Genomic DNA, 20,625 nt, shown 5'->3' on the forward strand with positions numbered 1-20,625 from the left:
GGAAGAAAAGATCACCATCCGATCTTCACTTTTAATCAAAACACTCGACAAATCAATTTAAAGCTCTTAAGGACATCATTATGCTTATATGAATATTCAACATATTTTGGCCCTTGATTTAATTATCTTCAACAATACAATTTTTATGTTTTGTTACTAATTCTTATCCTACAGGATTCGTATTGTGTGTAGCATCAATTATGTATTCATAATACACCATTGGTACATTACAATGCAGTGTGCTGTGTTTAGACAATTTAAATGTTCACATTTGTATCTGAAAATAACTTGTAAACTAATCCTTCTGGATTTAAAAATCTCAGTAATATGCTATAAGCACATGTGCACCAATGGAAAGCAAGGAGACACTTCACATGTCCTCAGTGGCTGGGAGAGCTTCTAAAAAGAATCAAAGGTTTAATAGTTAAGCAAGATCTTTATAAACATATTGTTTTAAAAGTATCTTTCTTTGAGTTTCTTTATGTTGCCTAAAGAGGGCAGTATAAACCAGTGAAATACATTCCACTTTGTGTTTGTTAAAATATTTGTCATTCCTACTTAAATAATAGACATGAATTTGCATAGTACATATAGGTATTATGTGACAAGATGTGAAAAAAAACCTGGAGCATTTTCTGTAGAGATGCATTTCGTTGTTAATATATTTTATGCAAATTGGTTTGTTAGCCAGATGTTTCTTGGAACAGATTGCAATATACAATACAGATGTGTGCTTTAAATGTCAATGGTAACAAAACTCAAGTTTAATTTCATTAAGCATATGAATAACTAGGTGGTTCCATACACTTCATGATAAAAATATAATTTGCTTTGATTAATTGATAAGGTATTTTTTTTTAATTTTCAGTAAAAGCATTTAAATTTTAGCAGGTCAAAAGATAATCTAATGTCATATTGGGTCATAAGTGAACAGAATTTAATGTTCAAAATTTAGAGTATAGAACCAATGTCATTAAAATATGTTTTCTTTTGGTTATTTTCACCATTCAAATTAGTTGTTTATTCTTTAGTGTGGAAGCAATTAAGAATTTGTATATTTACATAGGGAAGTTCCTTTTTCCTGTATTCTGACTCGATGTCCATTTAATATGGCCTTCAACCTCAATCTATGAACTGATGTGTGAAGGGAATGATGAGTCCATGGGTCATTGTAGTCAGTAGTATTGTTATCTAAAGGAAATTGTTATCTTCCCCCCTTATAGTGCTTGTTTTTATTTTTACATCTCTAGGTTTATTTTAACGGGAAAGATCATGAGTCAATCTATTTTTCTTCCTTGCAAGATTATACTGTTATGGACAGGCCACTTAAACACATATATAATAAAGCACTACATCTAGCATTATTGAAGGAAAGCATTTCTCTCGGATGCACTAATAAGATTTATTTAGCTGTTAAGAAGAAGCTTCCCAAATAACAAAGACAAAGCAATATGAATATAACATCCATCTTTATGAAATATCATTAATGAGGAGCTAAGATCAAATAAGACTAGGGGGAAATTGGCGTTTTTAGAACTGTATCTGTAAAACTAATGGAGAGTTTGTCATATCCAATTATTGAATATTCCCTAGTCTGAAACTTATCATTTATGGTACTTAAGATGTAGAAAAATTTATGTAATATTTCTTAATATAAATAGGGCATGTGTATGTGTGTGTTGTATGCAAACACGAACTAAAAGATACTTGATCTAGGTCACATAAAGAGTTGATACAAAACTAACCCTGAAAATGTATTATTAGTGTCTCTCTTAGAAAATGCTTATATGAAAGAGAACAATAAAATATATATTATGCTTAAATTTTCACACGAAAGTTATATTGTTTTATTCTCAGCCCTTTAAAATGTCAATCTTATCTTTATTGTTTAACTGAATTACTGTTATTTAAGTAAGCTATCTAATAAGTTCTATCAAAGCACATATTTTAGTCTCAAATAAATGAAAATAAGACAACTAATTGTTACTCTCAGTAACATACAAAGCTGCTAGCAGACTGTCTGTATTTTTATAACATATGCCATCCTGTACAAAATGCTTAGGTTTCAATAATATGTAAAAACTATAAAATCATTCTAAATCCTCAACTACCGACTTGAATATCAGATCTCCCCAAGAATTTAAGAGGAATGTTTATGGAGAAGATAGATAGATAGATAAATAGATAGATAGACAGACAGACAGACAGACAGATAGATGGTAGATAGTGTGTGTTTATAATGCAAGCATATAAATGTAATTGCATTTGTATTATGTATTTTCAAGATACATATTTTCCATATACATCACACATAAGACCTGACATATTTCATGTGTGTATGTATATATGCTTAGCTATATGATTATCTATATACACATATGCGTATACACACATATATTTATATGTATGTATATGTGTGTGTTTGCAGTATATATTGCAGTGAATCTGTGTGGTCATAGAATTTATGTAAACTTCATTAACTCGCACTTTTTGTTCTTAAACTTGAATATGCATTCTATCCAGACAATATAGTGGGGTTTCAGGGGGACCCCAAATTTACATTCTTAAAACTTTGCAGGTGATGTTGTCGCTTTTATTCTAAGGAGTTACAATTTGGAGATGATGGTGTAAATGAGAATATAACCACCCTTTAGAATCACTGGATACCAAAGATTACAAACAGCTCATTTCATTTATTCCCCACAATCTCTTTCCATTCAGGTAATACTTATAATAGGAAACATGTAAAGATAGCCATGGAAAAAGCAAAATGCTATTTTAAATGTTATAAGGACATTTCAGTACATTGATCATCAGATTACTTATGAGTCTACATGAGTCTCCACAGAGAACATAATGGCCAGTGCATACGGATGACCTAATTAAAATATTCAAAACTTTGGCTTTCTTACAGAAATATTAACCACAATACAAATATTGGTTGATTTATGATATTTTATCATTTATTTATATGGTTTTATAAATTTTTAGGTACATCTTTGAATTTCACATTTTTTTCTAAGATAGTTAATCTAAATGGTTATCAGATCCTGGGAAATGTGGGTATCATTTGTATTCTTTGGTACATTTTCCATAGGAATGGATCCAAGTTCTTAAGCCTATGTTCTCAACTCTAGTTACACAGGAAGCTGTTGTGTTAAGCCAGTTCTCTACAGTTAGACATGTAGTGATGTCATATATGTGCATTTATAGGAGCTTTGATCTTCCCAAAGTTTAAAGGGTATCACATATTTGAAATTAACTCTTCATATGTGTGGCCAGTGAAACATTTGGTATGCACCACGAATTGTATCAAATGCTGGAAGTATGAAGACTTCGATGCGACATTCAAGTTAGCTTTCTCAGCACCCGTTCATGACAGCAACCCGGGTCAGGTAGAGTTGGAGCAGCGCTCATGAATAATTGTCTTGGCTTTCCACTGAATACCCTTCAAACCAGAGACTCGAAGCTCTTTATCAACATCCACGGTTATAGAGTTTATTTATTTATTTATTTTGGTAGCCTAGAAAAAGTAACTTAGAACTTAGTATCAGTAATTTTTTTTTTTCAAAAATTTTGTACCATAGAGTACCAGATTGGACATGAATGTAGTGACTCACTAATTTTTATATTAACTCAAGTTCTGTCTTCAGATGTTTTCAGTCCACAAGCATATTTGAAAACAATTTCTTAAATCCATGTTTTTTAAGTTCACATTAAATAGAAAATTTTCAGTTTTTGATAGAAAAACAGCAGACAAGAATTCAAAAACAAACCCAATCAAAACATATAATATGGATGCATGAAACTCTCAAATAATGAAACATATTTAAAAGAATTTTGAAAATAACACAAAATCAACCTATGTTTAAAATTGAATTTTTGCCTGATTGAAAAGTAATTATATATTTTTCTTAATGGTTTACCAAATTACAAGGTTACTACATACATAAAATTAGTTTTAGAACATCAAGGTCACATACAGTGATTTAGTAACACTGGGATTCCCTAACAATAATTTTCGAATGTTGATACTTCAGATACACATTGAGAAATTTTTTCCAACCAGTATTGGTTCTGGGCCCTCCTGCTATAACTCCTTTACCTCTGATGACTTATTTTTTAATAGCTCTAATATTTTGCCTTAATGTTTAAGCTTTATTTTACATAAACTGATGTCTAAACAACCTTTGCATCATAGAGTCAGAGCTTTAAAGGTAAGTAGAAACAATTCAGGCTGCACATAACCAGCTGGAAAATACCATTATTTTTCCATCTTAAATCTCAACTCTCTCAATTTTCTCCGACTACAGAGGCCAGTAATAGTAGCCATGAGTCTCGTATTGGTCTAGCTGAGGGGTTGGAGTCTGAGAAGAAGGCCGTTATCCCCCTTGTGATCGTGTCAGCACTGACTTTTATCTGTCTAGTGGTTCTTGTTGGTATTCTCATCTACTGGAGGTAAGTTGAGTGTTTTTGGAAATTTACATTATTAGAGCTCATATTTCTGCCTATATTTAATCTGAAAGATCTCCAGATCAATTCAGAATTCCCTTTACATTAAAGCTGTTATTAATGTATTCACTTGTAAAGAAGGCAAACTTATAAATCTAAAGGTTGATGTTTTCTGTGCTGAAAGAATTGAAGGCAAATGGAAGACCCATGACCTTAGTTGATGTCTATTAAGGTGTCTTGAGAGCTGTACTTTTTATATTAACCAATTTAACATTCTAACATCTAACATTTACTATTGAGAATCAGCTTTTTATCAACTGTTATAAATACAAGAGTTATTACTTAGGAAAACAATTTTATAATGAATAAATATTTTATGGGTTTTTATAAAATATATATCACTGTGTATAGTAATGGAAATGACAGCCTATACACAAAAGCAAAACTGAGCAACTAAAATATAAAAATACGACAAATGGCTATGTTAAGAAGCAAAAGCATTTAAAACTTTTTATAATTGGCTTTGAATTTGAAATATGCCTTCGTACTCTTCACTAATCCCTCAAAACCTTTACAGGACTGGGATAGTTACCTGTTAATAAGCTCCTCTCTTGTACCAAGCAGAGCAGACAGCTAATTCATGAATTTACTAAAGACACAACACAAGTCAGTAAAACTCTTTCTCGGAAAAGAAGAACTTGATGATGATGATAGGAGATTTCCTGTCTATAAGCCAAGAAAGGGCTTCACTTAGTAATTTATGCTCTTCTCATATAAGAGAATTGTGTTCAGGAGGCCTTTAATTGACTTCTTTCTGTTAAATAGCAGCACTTCATACATTCAAATCCCTGTTCTTTAATTGCTACTCCAAGATGCTTTTTTCAGTCTATTTATTAACCATTTCCCATGTATCCGGTAAGTAATTGTGTCAACTGTTGTTGGCAAATATAACAACAGTAAATTTTGAATAAGAATCTTTGCTTTTAAGGAACTTATGCTTACTGAGGAAAAAACACTTTTCTATGAAAGACTTTTTTAAATATTACTCAAATGTATATGCATAGAGACCAAAGTCTAATGTAGAGTGATCACAGGACACGAGACCTCAAGAAGCTAGGATGAGCAGAGTTAAGTGTAAAACAAAATACTAAGCTGGACTTGCGTGTGATTCAGAAGGTTGGGATGAAGGCAGAGGCATTCCAGGCAGGGGGTCCAGGAAGGGGCGGGAACTGAGCCGAATGTGCCCACATCAGTGAGGATTCAAGTATGTCATTGTATGGAGCTTGATTGTTGGGCTACAACACAACACTTCTAAGACCAATTGTTTCTCATATCTGCCTTCCTTTATGCAACAGAATAGGGTAGTGTATGCCAACGGCTCACCTTATTAGGAGCCCATTTAGTCAGTATTAAGATGCAGAAGCGCCTTCTTTCTCCCTGTGCCCATGTGGTGACGGTCTCCTTCCATAGATTCTGTAGTATAGAAGATGCTGTGGTTGACTGTCTCTGAGCATCACATGCAGTCCATACATGTTCTTCAACCAGCATTGGTTGGGTTTTTCTGACTTGTTGCTCAAAGTTTTGGACACCTTTTATATTCAATTTGTTTACTTTATTTATTTCTGTCTACTCTAATTTTCCCTCAAAATGAAATATTTGAATGAGTGAGAATTTGTTTTAAATAAATTTAACAAGTATGGAAGACATGACAAGTTATGTTTCTTATTAAATAGTGCTAATGTTAAACTCTAATAAAAGGGTAGGTGATTTATACTTAAATAAAATAATTAGAATAAGTTTCATAATTTCTATTATTTGTTCTAAGATATGTTGTGCAAATTTAAAATTCAGTGTGTTTAATATGGTCTGATATTTCATGAGAAACTAAACTCCAAATGTTTTGAACTTTTGTTAGTATGGATTATCCCATATCCATTGTCAGGAAAATCAGATTAAATTGTTAAAACCAGTTGACCCTCAGCAGTAAGATGTTTCTCTTTTTCTCACAAACACTATTTCATGTACCTTGAATACAGGATGCAGTTGAAAAGATCAACACTTGGATGGTTTTATGCATGAATTTTGTCTAATAAATACATTGACAAAAATTGCCACTCCTTGCTAACCCCCTTCAAAATTTGTTAAACATTGTTAGATATCTGTCTTACATGTGTCTGTATGAAATTAACTCACTAGAAAAAATAACTTGTAGATTGATTTAAAACACTAGGGTTGTAGGTAACTGTGCCTAATCACAATAGTCTCTTGTTCAAAGTTTGTGTGTATTATTCAAATTCCAACGTGAACATATTTATTAATAACGCACTTCATCATCCAAGATGGGTGCATAGTAGGTGTTTGTGACAGCCACAGCCTATGGGAAGGGAGAAAACACTAATGCAGAGGAAGCAGTTCAGGTCGAGGAGAGCATTATAGACGTTCTAACGAAAACTCGGTGCAGTGAAGCAGGAGAGCTCGGGCAGGTGCAGTGCAGACCACATTCACCCGCCTGCTTCTCGACAGTATCCCAGGGCCTTCCTTTTAAGGAAAAGAAGAGCCTTCTAGAGTTGATTTCAAGCTAAATTTCAAGTAATTTGCTTACTAGAATAGAAAGAAAATCTAAGACAACAAAATTATAATATGTGTAGTACTCAGAGTCCTTGTGAGTTTTTCCAAGAGTTTATGTTTAAACTTAAAAAATAATAGCTGCACTTTCATGAGATAAAGCTAATGGATCATAAAAGCCATCTGTTTGACGTGGGCAGTGCAATGCATTTCGCGCTTTGCAGACTTTCCCTGGTGACTAATAGTGCTGATTAGTTATTTTCCTGTGCTTACTCAGCGGTTTCCTATCGTTAGAGAACTGTGTGCTCAAATCCTATTCAGTCTATTTTTAATTAGGTTATTTGCTTTTTGTTTTATTTTACTGAGTGTGTGTGTGTGTGTGTGTGTGTGTGTGCACGCACATGCACACACATGTGTGCATGCGTGCATGCATACATGTGTGTTATACAGGCATGTGTACATGCATATTTGCATGTGTGGGGTGCATTATGTGTCTGGGTATACATACAGGTATCTATGCATGTGTGGGGATATCCAAGATTCATCTTAGGTGTCTTCCTCAATCTCCCTCCATCAAATGTAGAGTCAGAATTGAACCCAGATCTCTCTGAAGCCAGATCTTCCCCTTTCTGCTGGTATAACCTGTCAATTTGCTTTGTGGATTTCCAAGTCTCTGCCTTCCAGTATTCTAGAATGACATACAGTCTGGCATGCCTAAGTGGCTTTTATATGTATTGTAAATGTATAAATTCCAGTCCTCATACTAGTTTGGATGTGCTTTATCAACTAAACCATCTCCACAGTCCACGGTTCTTATATCTGAATTGCAAGCATTTTTTATATGTACTATATACATGTCATTCACCATTATCCAATTTACAATGTTTTCTACTTTGTGTATAGACTTCTTATTTGCAAAGTACTAGCTTTTAACATATTATCGTTTGTATTTTTATGAAGTCCACTTCATTACTTCTTTTTCCTGTCATTGCTTATGAGTTGTTGTTACATCTAAAAAGGCAGCTCCTAACCTGGAGTCATAAGGACTTATCATGCAAATTTTCTTCTAAGAATTTTGCAAAGATGAATGGCTCACACTCCCTGACCTCAAGTTTGTTCCAGAGCTAGAGTAATCAAGAGTCTGGTTCTGGCATTAAAAATAACCACACCGTTCAATGAAGTAGAACTCAGAGCCCAGAAATAATTTCTTATGTTTGTGATCAACAAATAGTAGACAAGAGTTCCAAGTTCTTCTCGTGAACAGAGAATATCATTTCAACAAATGTTATGAGGGTATAAGATTCCACAAGTTGGACCTTTTCCTCATAACACACACACACAACTCAAAAGAAGATCATAGAGGCCAGCAAGATGGCTCACTGAATTCAATCCCTGGGATTCACGTTGGTGGAAAGAACTGACTCCCATAATTTGTCATCTACCCTCTACAAATGTGTGCCCCCTGCATACACACACAAAATAAGGAAATAATGACTGAAAAAAAATGGAAAGGATTATAGACCTAAATGTAGGAGGTAAAGCAATAGAGTTCTTAAAAATATTTAAGTGTTTTACTAATATAGTTTTTAGTAGAAAAATTAACCTGAATGACTCATGAGCCCTGTTCTGTGTCTAATTTACCCAAGTGCTTCCCTGTGCTTTTGTAGAGACACCGAGAGAAAACAGTTTAGCAGAAAGACAGAGCAAACGGTAGATGACAAAAACAGAGTCCCTTCCTCAGGCTCACCTCTAATTTATTAGCTGGCCTTGGTTATGCCACTTCTGACCTATGAATGTGTTTCTTTTGTTTTCCATTGGCGGTACCTGTAAGATCATCTTTAAGTGTACAATGAGGCTTTCTCTAGGTGTCCTGTGAATGAACGAACTTTCTGAATGTTGTTTCATATTTGTATGAGGACTCTATAAAGGGATATAATTACACATTTCCAGCTTTTAATTCTAAATACTGTGAAAGAAAGGTGTAAATTAAATAATCAGATTACCATTGATTGATGGGACCTATCTCTACAAGTTTAAAACAGTCATCACTTTTTTCAGCATGGTGGAGTGATAATTAGCAGGAGACACAGTTATCAACGCTTAGCACATAGACGTGAAGACATTCGCTACTTATTCGGAACAGATGGGATATAGAGACTTAGGCTTGTCATACATTAAGTAATATGTCTTGAAATTGTTTTCCAGATGTTTTAAGGTATAATTTACATGAGCCACACCATAGGTTTTTAAGATGCAAAACTACTTCCACAGGGAAGATTTGTAAATAATCTTTTTTTTTCTTTTTCTTTTTTTTTTTTTGAGAAAGAAAAACTACAAATTTTTTTTAGAGCATTTAAAAGGAGTTAGACCATGAAAAATGCCAACATTATGTGTGGCAGAACAACTCATCACCAAAAGTAGAGTAGAACAGAAAATTCCATAGATACAATTGTTCTCCTTTGGGAATATGGAGCTAGGAAATATAAATTCTCTCTTGATTTTAAATCCATATTTGTGAATTCTTGGAAAGAACTAACAATGCTGAATGTCGGCTTCCCAGTACCATACTACCTTCAAGTAGAATGTCACTCTCCCTGGAGACTACACTGGAAAACATACCTACTGACTAAACAATGTCAATTCTTCCTCATACAAAAGTTTTGATACGACTTATAAGAGTCTTGGGAAAGTGAGTGCCAAGTATCATTATTGGGCCACCTGTCTTCAACATTTCATTATGTATTTGAAACTAGCAGAATTGATATTAACCCAATTGCTCTAACACACATTAGCAATATGGCAAATTACAAAGTCAGTGTTTTCACGTCCATTTTTATATTCTATTATATATTTTATATCATATATTCTATTATATATTTTATTATATTTATTATTTTATATTATATATTCTTCCCATTCTCTCGTAGTTTCCAGCTTATCTTCTATCCATCTATTTAACTATCCATTCAAATTGTTTTTTTATTGCTATTTTTGTTTAGCACTACATTTTTCTCTGCTCCCCTCCCTCCCTCTCTCCTCCCCTTCAACCCTCTCCCAAGGTCCCCATGCTCCTAATTTACTCAGGAGATCTTGTCTTTTTCTACTTTCCATGTAGGTTAGATCTATGTATGTCTCTCTTAGGGTCCTCATTGTTCAAATCGTTTACACATATGTATTCTGCCTGTCCCTTTCAAACATTTTGAAACAGCACGTTGTCTTACTTGAGGCTCAATATGCATCTGAATGACATACAGTCGTTAGGGTCTATTTACTACTACCTATCCATCCAATTCAACCAACGCCAAATACCATTATAGTCTTGTCACTATAGTAAGAGTTGAGTTTCTGTGAATAAAAAGGCATAGCCCTATCTTTTAAAAATGTAATAAGGATATAGTAAAGGACAATTGTATTATAAAACAACTATCATAAAAAACAATTATTTAAAGTAATTAAGATAACATATTTTGATGCCCAGACACTGAAGACCACTTTTGGACTCAATTACGTTTTTTTTTTTTTCCAAAGCAGTCTTTTATAGATTCACAAAAATGAAAATTTGTGGCAAGTGCAGTGGATAGAGAGAAATTGGGGTCTAGAATCTGCTTAGGAGATAAAAGCTATTTCACAGAGCAAATGCTTTGAGCTGTCATGAAGGGAGACAATGCTTGCCTGGCCTATTGACGAGTAAGACATTTGGGTCCCAAAGCAGGTAGGAGAAACACTAATTGGCAAGAACAAGGCAGACTCAATTGCCTGCTATGTAAACAGATTATTAAACTATAAATGTCATATAAAAAGTCAGAAAAAGAAAGGACCACAGATAAGTATGTTTAGGTATTAAAACATTGTGGATTGCATAATCTAAAAACTATATAAAATATGAAGTAGGTCCAGAAGATAAATCTAGCAAGGAGTCGATACCAATAGAAAGGTGTGCACACCATTACTGCAAATAGACCTACTCCCCGTTCCATTTGGCAATACTTATGGGAGAATGGGCTTTAAGTTAGTAGAAGAAAGAAATGTTTAGCAACTAAATGTGAGCTCCTTGTTACTAAAAATCCCAAACTGAACCTTCACTAAGTACCAGGGCTACTACTAAATGATTCGTGTACCAGCTGTGAATTGCAGGAAGTCCCAGGAAGCATGTTCTAAGTCCATCACCTCCGTGTCAGTGACAGAACATGCTTCCCATGGTTGCACAGGCAACAAAGTTGACCTATCGTGTCTGCTCCAGTGTGTGCACTCGTGTGCACTATCATCAGCACAGTTTCTTTATCATGGCCTGGTTGTCTCCAACTTTCCCATTCCTCATCTGACTGCAGACTCTGCTTTTCAAGATGAAATTGGTGTCAGGCCCCTTTGGTACTTGAATCTTTATCACCTTGTCTTCTTATACTACTGCTGTCTCTGGAAGATACTCTACTGTTCTTTCAGGTGTGACTGTCAAGGTCTTAAACTCTTAAGAGTCAAGTGCCATGTCTTGCTATGAACATTGTTGCTTTATATATATTATATTACATATAATATATATTATATATTTATATATTTCTCTTGATGGTAAAGTTACAAAATAAGTTATAAATACACAATTTTATATTACATTCATTGAAAATGTATCGGGGTGCATATAACATGAGGGCAATTATGATTAACATTGTAGTAATTATTTTGCATGATTGGATTATATTTTGGTGGAGAAAACTAGCTATAAATGTAAAAACATAAATGAATGTATAAGTAATAGAAGGTTTCTAGCTTAAGATGGTTCCACTCCTTTTTGTCTTTACCGTACTACCTAAAGGAGTTCACATTCCGTAGAATCTGTACTTTAAGTTTTGAATTTGAGGTATCCTGCTGGACTTGCTAGATAAAGTTCACTATTCTCTGAAGTTGCTGGGCAGTGAAATAACTAAAAATTTCCAGTCACATTATCACAGAAGCAAATAACCAACGCTCTACCTTGTACTATGTTATTTTATGGCATGTGGTATGTTGGGTGTGTATTTAATGCATTTTAAGTTCAAGTTCATTCAGATGTCGTCCCATCCGAAGTAGAAGAGGATTTGGATTTTTCAGAGTGACATGTGCCACAGACTAAGCAAAGGGAGGAGAATAGTGACAGAGATATCCAGGGCCCTCAGAGGATATAGCGTTTGGGATGATGCAAAAGTAACGGGAAGAAGGCATGTGGCCAGAGGAAGGGCCACACCCAAGATGCTAAAGTGGTACAAGTGGGTTTCTCAGAGAGAAAAAGAGCAGGAAAAGCTGAAGCCTGCAGGGTGAAGGGGTCGTTGGCTGTGAGATGACAAAAGATTGGTGGAAGCTAGAGCCTTACCGACCTTGCTAAAATAACAATATGATTCTAATCACAGTCGGAGGCCATGCACAAACTGTATCCAGAGAACTGATTTACTGGGAACATCCTGAGATTTAGGAGGTTACTGAACAAGAACAAATGTCATGTTCAAGCTCATTAGGATACATAACATGTAGACTGAAGCTATCAAATGGAAAGTAAAATTAACATTTTCTTTAGAGAGATATTTCTGTCGAAAATCAACCATTAGTAAATACGTTAAGTAAAATAACGCACATCAGAAAAGAGTCGTTAGCAGTTTTAATTACCTAAATTTCTTAAATGAAGGGAAGGCTTGCTTGATTGTAGTGCAGCAGTTGCATCTCTGCTCTGATCAGTGCTTCGTCATGTGCTCTCACCAGATGTTCCTCTTATTATCTGAATGAATATAGATGCTGGTGACATTGTAGGTCACAATTGTCATTGGTTCTAAATATATTCATTCTCCAAATGCTCATCAGCAAGACGAGCATCTGTCAGGAATAAAACCACCCCTGGTTTTGCTTCTGTGCTCATTATCCACACTTAAGTCTCATCACTGCTGCATTATTGTATAGCAAAGGCTGCCTTCCTTTTTGCTCAAAATGATGCCTCTGTGGAATCTCATTTCTGTATAGACATCGGTTTTTCTACCAGTTGAATATGCTCCAGAGGACAGGGTTTAAAGAATGTTCTGTGGGGACTTTCTTTACATTCAACCCATGTCCTGCCAAGTTGGCAAGACCCCTCAGTATATGCCAATGTAGGAGAGAGTACCTAAGATGCTGATGTTTCCTGCATCTGCAGACTGTCATTTGGTACCCACTGCCCCTTCAAACGCTATTTCTGCTCTTGCCTCATCTGGTATCTGCTCACTCTTTTGCAGCTGGTGAGGGTAAAAGTGAAATAAACTCAGATTACATGAAAATGTTTTAGTATCTCTGCTTTATGAAAACAGATGTAGATCCAGTAGTTATTTTTCTGGTCATGTATCCATGTCGTTGTAGTCTAGAAACTTCCATCATAACTTTCAAGAAGCTTAGATGTCATTCTCTTATGTGTTCTTTCTGTCTTTCCAGAAAATGCTTCCAGACTGCACACTTTTATTTAGAAGACAATACATCCCCTCGAGTAATATCTACGCCACCAACTCCCATCTTTCCAATTTCAGGTAATGACTTAGAGCATGATGGTGAGTAACTGGATTATACTGAAAGAAAAGAATAATGTGGGAAATTTTACCTTTGTTAGAAAAGTTTGGAAGTGTTTAAGTGTTACTAAAATATATGTTATATCATGTGCCAGGTCCCCAGTCTTACATAGTGATATCTTTTATTTCAAATAGATTATATGTCAAAATAATTTATAATTATTCTGGTAAAATATGTAGAAAACATTATTAGTCATTATTATTAGTTGAAAATAATGATCCTAGTTGGATTTCCATTGTTGGGATTAAAAACCATGACAGAATACAGCTTGAGGTGGTATTTTAGCTTGCAGTTTATAGTTCATTGTGGAGGGAAGTCAGTACATTACCCAACTCAGTAACCTGGAGGCAGGAACTAAAACAAAGAACATGAAAGAATGCCAATTACTGACTTGCTCTCCATGGCTTGCTCATTTTGCTTTTTCTTATAACCCAGGACCTTCTCCCTAGGGGTTGTACTGCCCATAGTGGGGTGGGTTCTCTCAGATAAATAGATAGCTTAGAAAATGCGCCATAGACACGCCCAGAGGAGAGTCTGATGGAGGCAATCATCAGTTGAAATTCTCTTCTCCCAGGTGACGCTTCTGTGCCAAGTAGTCAAAAAAACTATCCAGCACAATGATGCTTTCACCCATTTCCATTACTGTAGAGGAAACCTAAGCAACAATGGTCAGGTTAACTCAAAGCAATAAATGTGGACAGGAGAAAAAGAACAAAAGTAAGGCCAAAATTTAGTTCCTATAGTAGTTAGGGAGTCTATTGCTATGACAAAATACCATAACCAAAAGCAACCTGGGAAGGAGAGGGTTTATTTCATTTTACAATGCTCAGGTCATATTCCATCACTGAGGGAAGTCAGGGCAATACCTCATGGCAAGATGTGAAGGCAGGACCTGAACCAGAGGTCACGGAACAGCATCACTCACAGGCTTGCTCCTCATGTCTAACTCAGTCTGCTTTCTTACACAACTCAGACCCACTACGCAAGGTTGGCCCCACCCACAGTAGGCTGGACCTGCCCACATCAGTCATTAATCAAGAAAATAACCAACAGACTTGGCCAATCTTCATAGAGGAATTTTTCTTAGTCTAGAGTCCCATTCCCAAGTCATGCTAGTTTGAATCAAAATACCATAAAACTAACCAAGTCAACTGCCCACTTTTCAACTTGACATACAAACACGTTACTATCAAACCATAACATTTCTTTTCTTGTCATCTCTAAGATGTCATGTTCATATTAATATATGTACATGTATATATGTGCATGTAATATATAATTTATATATATGATAATATTAAAAAGTTCAACTTTTAAAAGTTCCGAGATCTTTAAAAACTCAGAAAACACTTTAAAAATTCAGTCACTCTTTTGTAAGCAAAGTGTTTTATCCTGCCGAATAATTCCCCAATAAGTCTCTGTGTGGACAGCAACTTAATATTAATTGTAAGTGCTCAGAAGATAGCTTGGGCTTATCCTTAGCAAATTAATTTAACTTAATGGGTTAAATTAACCTATTTCTATTAATCTATGTACTACCCCGAGGCTCATTTACCTTATTATGTACTTCCCATCCTGCTCAGTCCGCGTCTCACAGTGTCTGGCTCCTCAGATTCTGTCCTCCTTCCTAGCATCCTCCTAGTCTGGCTTTCCTGCCCAATCTCTTCCTGCCCAGCTATAGGCCAGTCAGCTCTTTATTAACCGATGAGAGTAATACATATTTACAAACATACAGATTATTCCACACCACTCTTTGAAATTGAAAAGTTCAAAACATCTGTAAAATATCTAAAATTCCAAAGTCTTTTAACTGTGAACTCCTGGAAAATGGAAAGTAAGAGTTACATTCTTATTTAAGAAAGGAAAAGTCAGGACACAGAATCAGATCGAGGGAAGACCCGTCTAACAGTATAAAGCTCAGCATCAGATTTCTGAGACTCACGTTCTGGGCTCTGAAGGATCTAGGCAGCTTCATTTCTCTGGCTCTGCTGTTCACAGCACATGCAACTTGTGTTGAAAGCTCAGGCTGGCTCTGCTCCGCACCAAGCGCTGTCCTTAGAGGTTGTCTCATGGTAACGGCGTCTTCAAAGTATTAACCAACATAATTAAAGTAAATTAAATAACATGATTGGCATGCTGTCTAAAATGATTACTATAAGCTGCCAGGAAAGAACATCTTAAGGTTATTCTGACCTCAGGTAACCTTGATGTAAATTTTTTGTGTGTGACTTTTGCCTTAAAAAATTCCCTACATTTGATCTTGACCATTAAGAAACTTTACAGAGTCATGAACCCACTCTTGGTCTGGCCATCAAAATGAATAAATAAATAAATAAGTAAACTGAAAATCTTTTCACTGGCTTCATCAGCATGTTAGTAGCCATCTAACATGGATCATTTTAATATTCCCAATGTTCAAGAGAGCTCTACACCATCAAGCATGAGAATAATGAAGCCTTTGGTCTTAGGGTCACTTAGGTGCATCAAGGTCAAACAGGTAAACAGTGTTAAAGAAAAGAAAATTCGGGTGCCAAAACCCGAGCCATAGGTGAGGTTTCAGTCAGCCCGCTGGTTCTGAGACCTTCCTCCTATGTCAGCTCTCAGGAGCTGATCATCTGTAGACCTTAGCCACCACAACTCATCCTGACGTAGTGCACTTTCTGCACCAAGAAGCCAACAGTGTCTGCTTTTATAATCCAGAGAAATAAATACCACTTATGTGTTTACTTTTGAAAAGTTGGATGAAACATTTTTAAAGATTAAATCTCGTAGGATACAGGAGCCTAGAAACTCCCCTTATCTAGATTCTCTTTTTAAATAGATATGGGCTGTGGGAAGCTCATTAACATAACTGCTTCAATTTAGGAAAAAGCTGAAGTCCTATGACTTCAGGAAGTGTTGTTTTAGAGACAATTTTGACTTCCTTACTGATACTCTGGACTCTTGCAGGCTTCTGTTACCTTCTGGGAAACCTGAATTGACTTTTGTATTGTTTGTCAAATTCATTCCAAACCTTCAGGTTGCCAGAGCCAGGATCTACCAAGGATGCATACAAGTAGAATCCTAAACTAGTAATTCTCTCTAGTACTATTTTCATAATTGTGTTTCTTTAGTTCACAGGACTTTAATTTTAGAAAGAAGAAGAACCTGACGGGCTTTACTGTCAGGGTTTTGAATTTTTTTAGATGTCTGCGCATTTTTTATTTACTCACATTATACTTAGAATTAAACATTCTTTAAGGGACTCTCAAATTTCCCTCTGAACCATCGCAGGCTAGGCCTCCATTCCCACGATACTTCATTAAACTCTGAACACTCAATAGCTTTTCTGGTCCAAAGCCTCCACAAAACATGGTCACATCTGTCACAGCAACCTCATGAAACTGGGACCAATTTCTTTTTTAGTTGGGGTTTCTCTTGTAGTGATGAAACACCATGGCAAAAAGGAAAGGGTTTATTTCATTCTACATTTCCAGGTCAGACAGCAGTGGTACATGCCTTTAATCCTAGCACTCAGTAGGCGGAGCCAGGTGGAACTCCGAGTTATCTAGAATACGCATTATTATAATTTGTTCTTTCTATACATAGGATTGCCTTCTGTTCTCTAGCTGATGGGAAGACCAAATTTACCTCAGTACAGCACTGAGGTAATTCTTTAACACTTCTAGCATCTTGATACTGAAAGATCACAGGTGTTTATGGAATTATGATTTCCTCCACTTCCAAACATCTCATCTGCATACTCCATTATCATGGGCATTCAGATTAGCTCTAGTGTTAACCACAGTTCCAAACAGTATGTTATCATCAATACGAATCAGTAAGTCAAAATCTAGCACTTGTCAAAGAGTCCCCAAGCCACGCCTTGTGAATGTCAGAAGAGCTGTAACCAGAGGAAACTCCTCCCATTTAGGTTCAAAACATTCAGTCTTGATCACCGGAGCATTTACTCTTCACGTGAAATCAGAAAATGAAAATATGCTAGTCTCACTTGCAGACCAAAATACTTGGGTGTGCCTGCAGTGTTGGGCTGGCTGGGCGTGGAGGACCTGGGCATTTGGGTCTGAAGAACATTTATAGGAACTAATGATTTAGGTGTGACAAATCATTTGTTTTCTTACCTAATTATACATGCTACTTGCAAGATCTTTCTATAGGTGTGAAGGAGAAATGGCACCTAGGTGCTTCTCGAGCTTCACTGGCTAATTCAATGTTAGTATTCAGGTCCACTCATCTAAGAGGAAGAACAGATGGATTCTCATTTTTTTTTAATCAAGAAATTCCTAGTAACTGAAGCTTAAAATTTTTAGAAGGCCTAAATATTGAACATCTGTTAATGTAAATAACTATTTCTAGTGAAATATGTTTAATGTTTCCTTGTTAGAGAAAAAAAATGTATACTGTGAACTACTATGTTTAATCTCAGAAAATCTTTCCCAGAAAAAAAAAAATACTGGGCTACTTAAAATAATTTGACTTCTTCACAAATACATTAACAGATCCATGACTTTGTTTACCTGGCATATTTTTAAGTTAAAGTTTCTGAAACTTTACAGATTAAATTTCCAAATATTTTTTAATTATCTGTCACATTATCATTAACGAATACTCCTCAAATAGAAGCTTTCTGTTACATCTAGAGGGAAGAAATATTTTCAAGTGTAAACATATAATTGTTGATTTTAAAGTACTGAACTATGTAACTTTATACAGCTGTAATTGATAATAGATTTAATGTGTAGCTGAGGGTTGTGTTACAATCCTTCAACCCCACACTGGGGACACAGACAGAACAATGGCAAATTCAGATACAACCAGTACAATATAACAAACTTAAAGCCAACTTTTTATTTTTAATATGTTTTTATATATTTTAATATGTTTTTATATTTTTTCCTGAGACCATAAATAAAAATAAATAAGTATAATAATATATTATTTCTACATATCTTTTTTTGCCAGGATTTAATGCCATCTTTACTCATATAAAACGAATTTTCCAAAACAAGATGAATACATTGATAAGAAATATGGTTTTAGTGTTATTTGTGAATTAACATTGAAAAGAAATTAGTTTCTATTTAGAGTGTATAAGGAAAAGAAATGTATAATCAAATCCAATTCTATAATAAATATATCTAAAGTTGGTCATTGCACCTTGCATTTTACTTAGGATTCTCGTGGTTGAATTGTGAAGTTGTTTTAGATGACACCTTATAAACAGAAGAAACCGTAAGTTCTGCTGTTATCCTTTCTAATGTGTTTAGTTTTTTTTTTCTTTTTATTCACTTAGATGATATTGGAGCGATTCCAATAAAGCACTTTCCAAAGCACGTTGCAGACTTACATGCAAGTAATGGGTTCACTGAGGAATTTGAGGTATGATTTAAATATGTCTCTTTTAATAATATCAAATGTAGCAAATTTCAAAGTTTCACTAGGAAGCTACTTCATGATGTAAAGACATTGAAATCATTTTTAGTTCTAGGAAGAATATGAGGAATTGTGTATGTGCTTAGGAAGTGTGTTTTAGTTACTAAAACTTAGAAAATCAACTTTCTGTTTTAAAAGCAAGTGTAGGCTAGGAGAAAAAGCAAACCTAAGTGTGACCCCTTTACCACTAAGTACAGATCGCTAACATTCTTTTCTTAATACCTAAATTAGTATTCACTTAAATGATTCATTTTCATTTTCAAAATTACATAAATAATACTAAACCACTAAACTTGATGGTTCTTAGCAAAACTGAATACCAATCCTCAACTGTACATATGACACCTACACTACACCAACACAAACTCAGAAGTGTTTAAAATAGTGAATTATGCAAAGGAAAATCGCAACCACTTTCCAAGAACATATGTAATCCTAAAATCATTTGCACTTTGAATCCTTGAGAAACTTTCTCAGAACCCTGTTAAATACTCTTAGAGGAGGTGGAGAAACTTACTGCAAGTGTATTGTGCCCGCCGACCTATCTCTTAAGCATACTTCTCAAAATAAGGAGGCTCAAGTCCCAGGTTAAACAATAAGGACTGCACACGGAAGAGGTTACTAACCAGGGGCTTCGTAGTCAACGTTCGTTCAGCTCCAGAAGTCGTGTTTTATTATATGGGATCATATAATCGATGCAATCAAACTTCATAGGAATTAATTAACAACTGATAAACAGCAAAGCTATGATTCAAACCCAGGTTTGTGATTTGAAATCTCATATCCTTGCCATTAACCTTAACATCAAGTAAGCAGCTGTCAGTCTCCCCTCCCCGCCGTCGCCCCGTCAACCCAGCTAGGAAGCAACATACTCTTTATTGCCTCTGTATCTCTTCCTCACACCCCACCTCCTCAGCACCCCCTAGAACTCTATGTCTCTTTAAAGGTATGTCGTCTGGCCCTGATCATAGTTTTCCTTATCCTTTGATCTACTCTGTGCATACCCAACAACTTCTTGCACCCAACAAGAGTTCCCTGAAGTGCTGTCAATCAAGACACAGCTATGGAAGGGAAAGGCAGCATATTAGAAAGTTTTCAAAGGAATAGAAGTAAAATGCGGTGTAGTAGAGCAGCTCATGTTCGCAGCACCAAATTGCTTTCTTACTATAAGCTAGAGGTTAGTGGAGTACAGGATTGCTTTCATATTAACTGTCCTGTTAAAGTCACCTGCTCCATTAACTGGTGGAAACCATCAGGCTACCATGAAATAGAGCTATAATCCATCATGGGAAATGGACGAAAGATGACTCTGACTTTTCAGATAGACAAAAGCAAATCCTAAGCAAAAAAAAATAAATGATTTCCAGTTAAAATTGGTGACAGCGTTTGTCTCAAGGCTAGCCATTGATTGACACTAGTCAAGCTACCCTGAAATTATTTAAACAGTCTGTAATAATTAAATGAATATAATAACCATATTTCTACCCAAATATTTCTCTTAATTCCATTGCTTTTTCACTCGGTCTGATTTAAGAAAATGTGTAACAAACTTAATAATTAACTGAATAACTAGTAATGCTACACCTTTTAAGTGGTTCTTATATCATATTGCTTTCAGTCTTC

The 20,625-nt window shown here is 35.3% G+C and overlaps 1 protein-coding gene across 4 annotated transcripts in view; it reads left to right on the forward strand.

Annotated features, from left to right (window-relative positions):
- The window catches only part of Ptprz1 (protein tyrosine phosphatase receptor type Z1), a 176,712-nt gene that overhangs the window by 128,493 nt on the left and 27,594 nt on the right, over window positions 1–20,625 (forward strand). For all 4 annotated transcript variants that reach the window (XM_087901872.1, XM_087901873.1, XM_087901874.1 and 1 more), the window contains exons 13-15: window positions 4,314–4,458; window positions 13,438–13,529; window positions 18,863–18,948. In XM_087901872.1, coding sequence (XP_087757998.1) covers window positions 4,314–4,458; window positions 13,438–13,529; window positions 18,863–18,948 — 323 coding nt within the window. The remainder of the gene's footprint in view (window positions 1–4,313; window positions 4,459–13,437; window positions 13,530–18,862; window positions 18,949–20,625) is intronic.

This window comes from Myodes glareolus, chromosome 25 (genome assembly GCF_982192425.1).
Source record: "Myodes glareolus chromosome 25, mMyoGla1.1, whole genome shotgun sequence".
NCBI classification, from domain to species: domain Eukaryota; kingdom Metazoa; phylum Chordata; class Mammalia; order Rodentia; family Cricetidae; genus Myodes; species Myodes glareolus.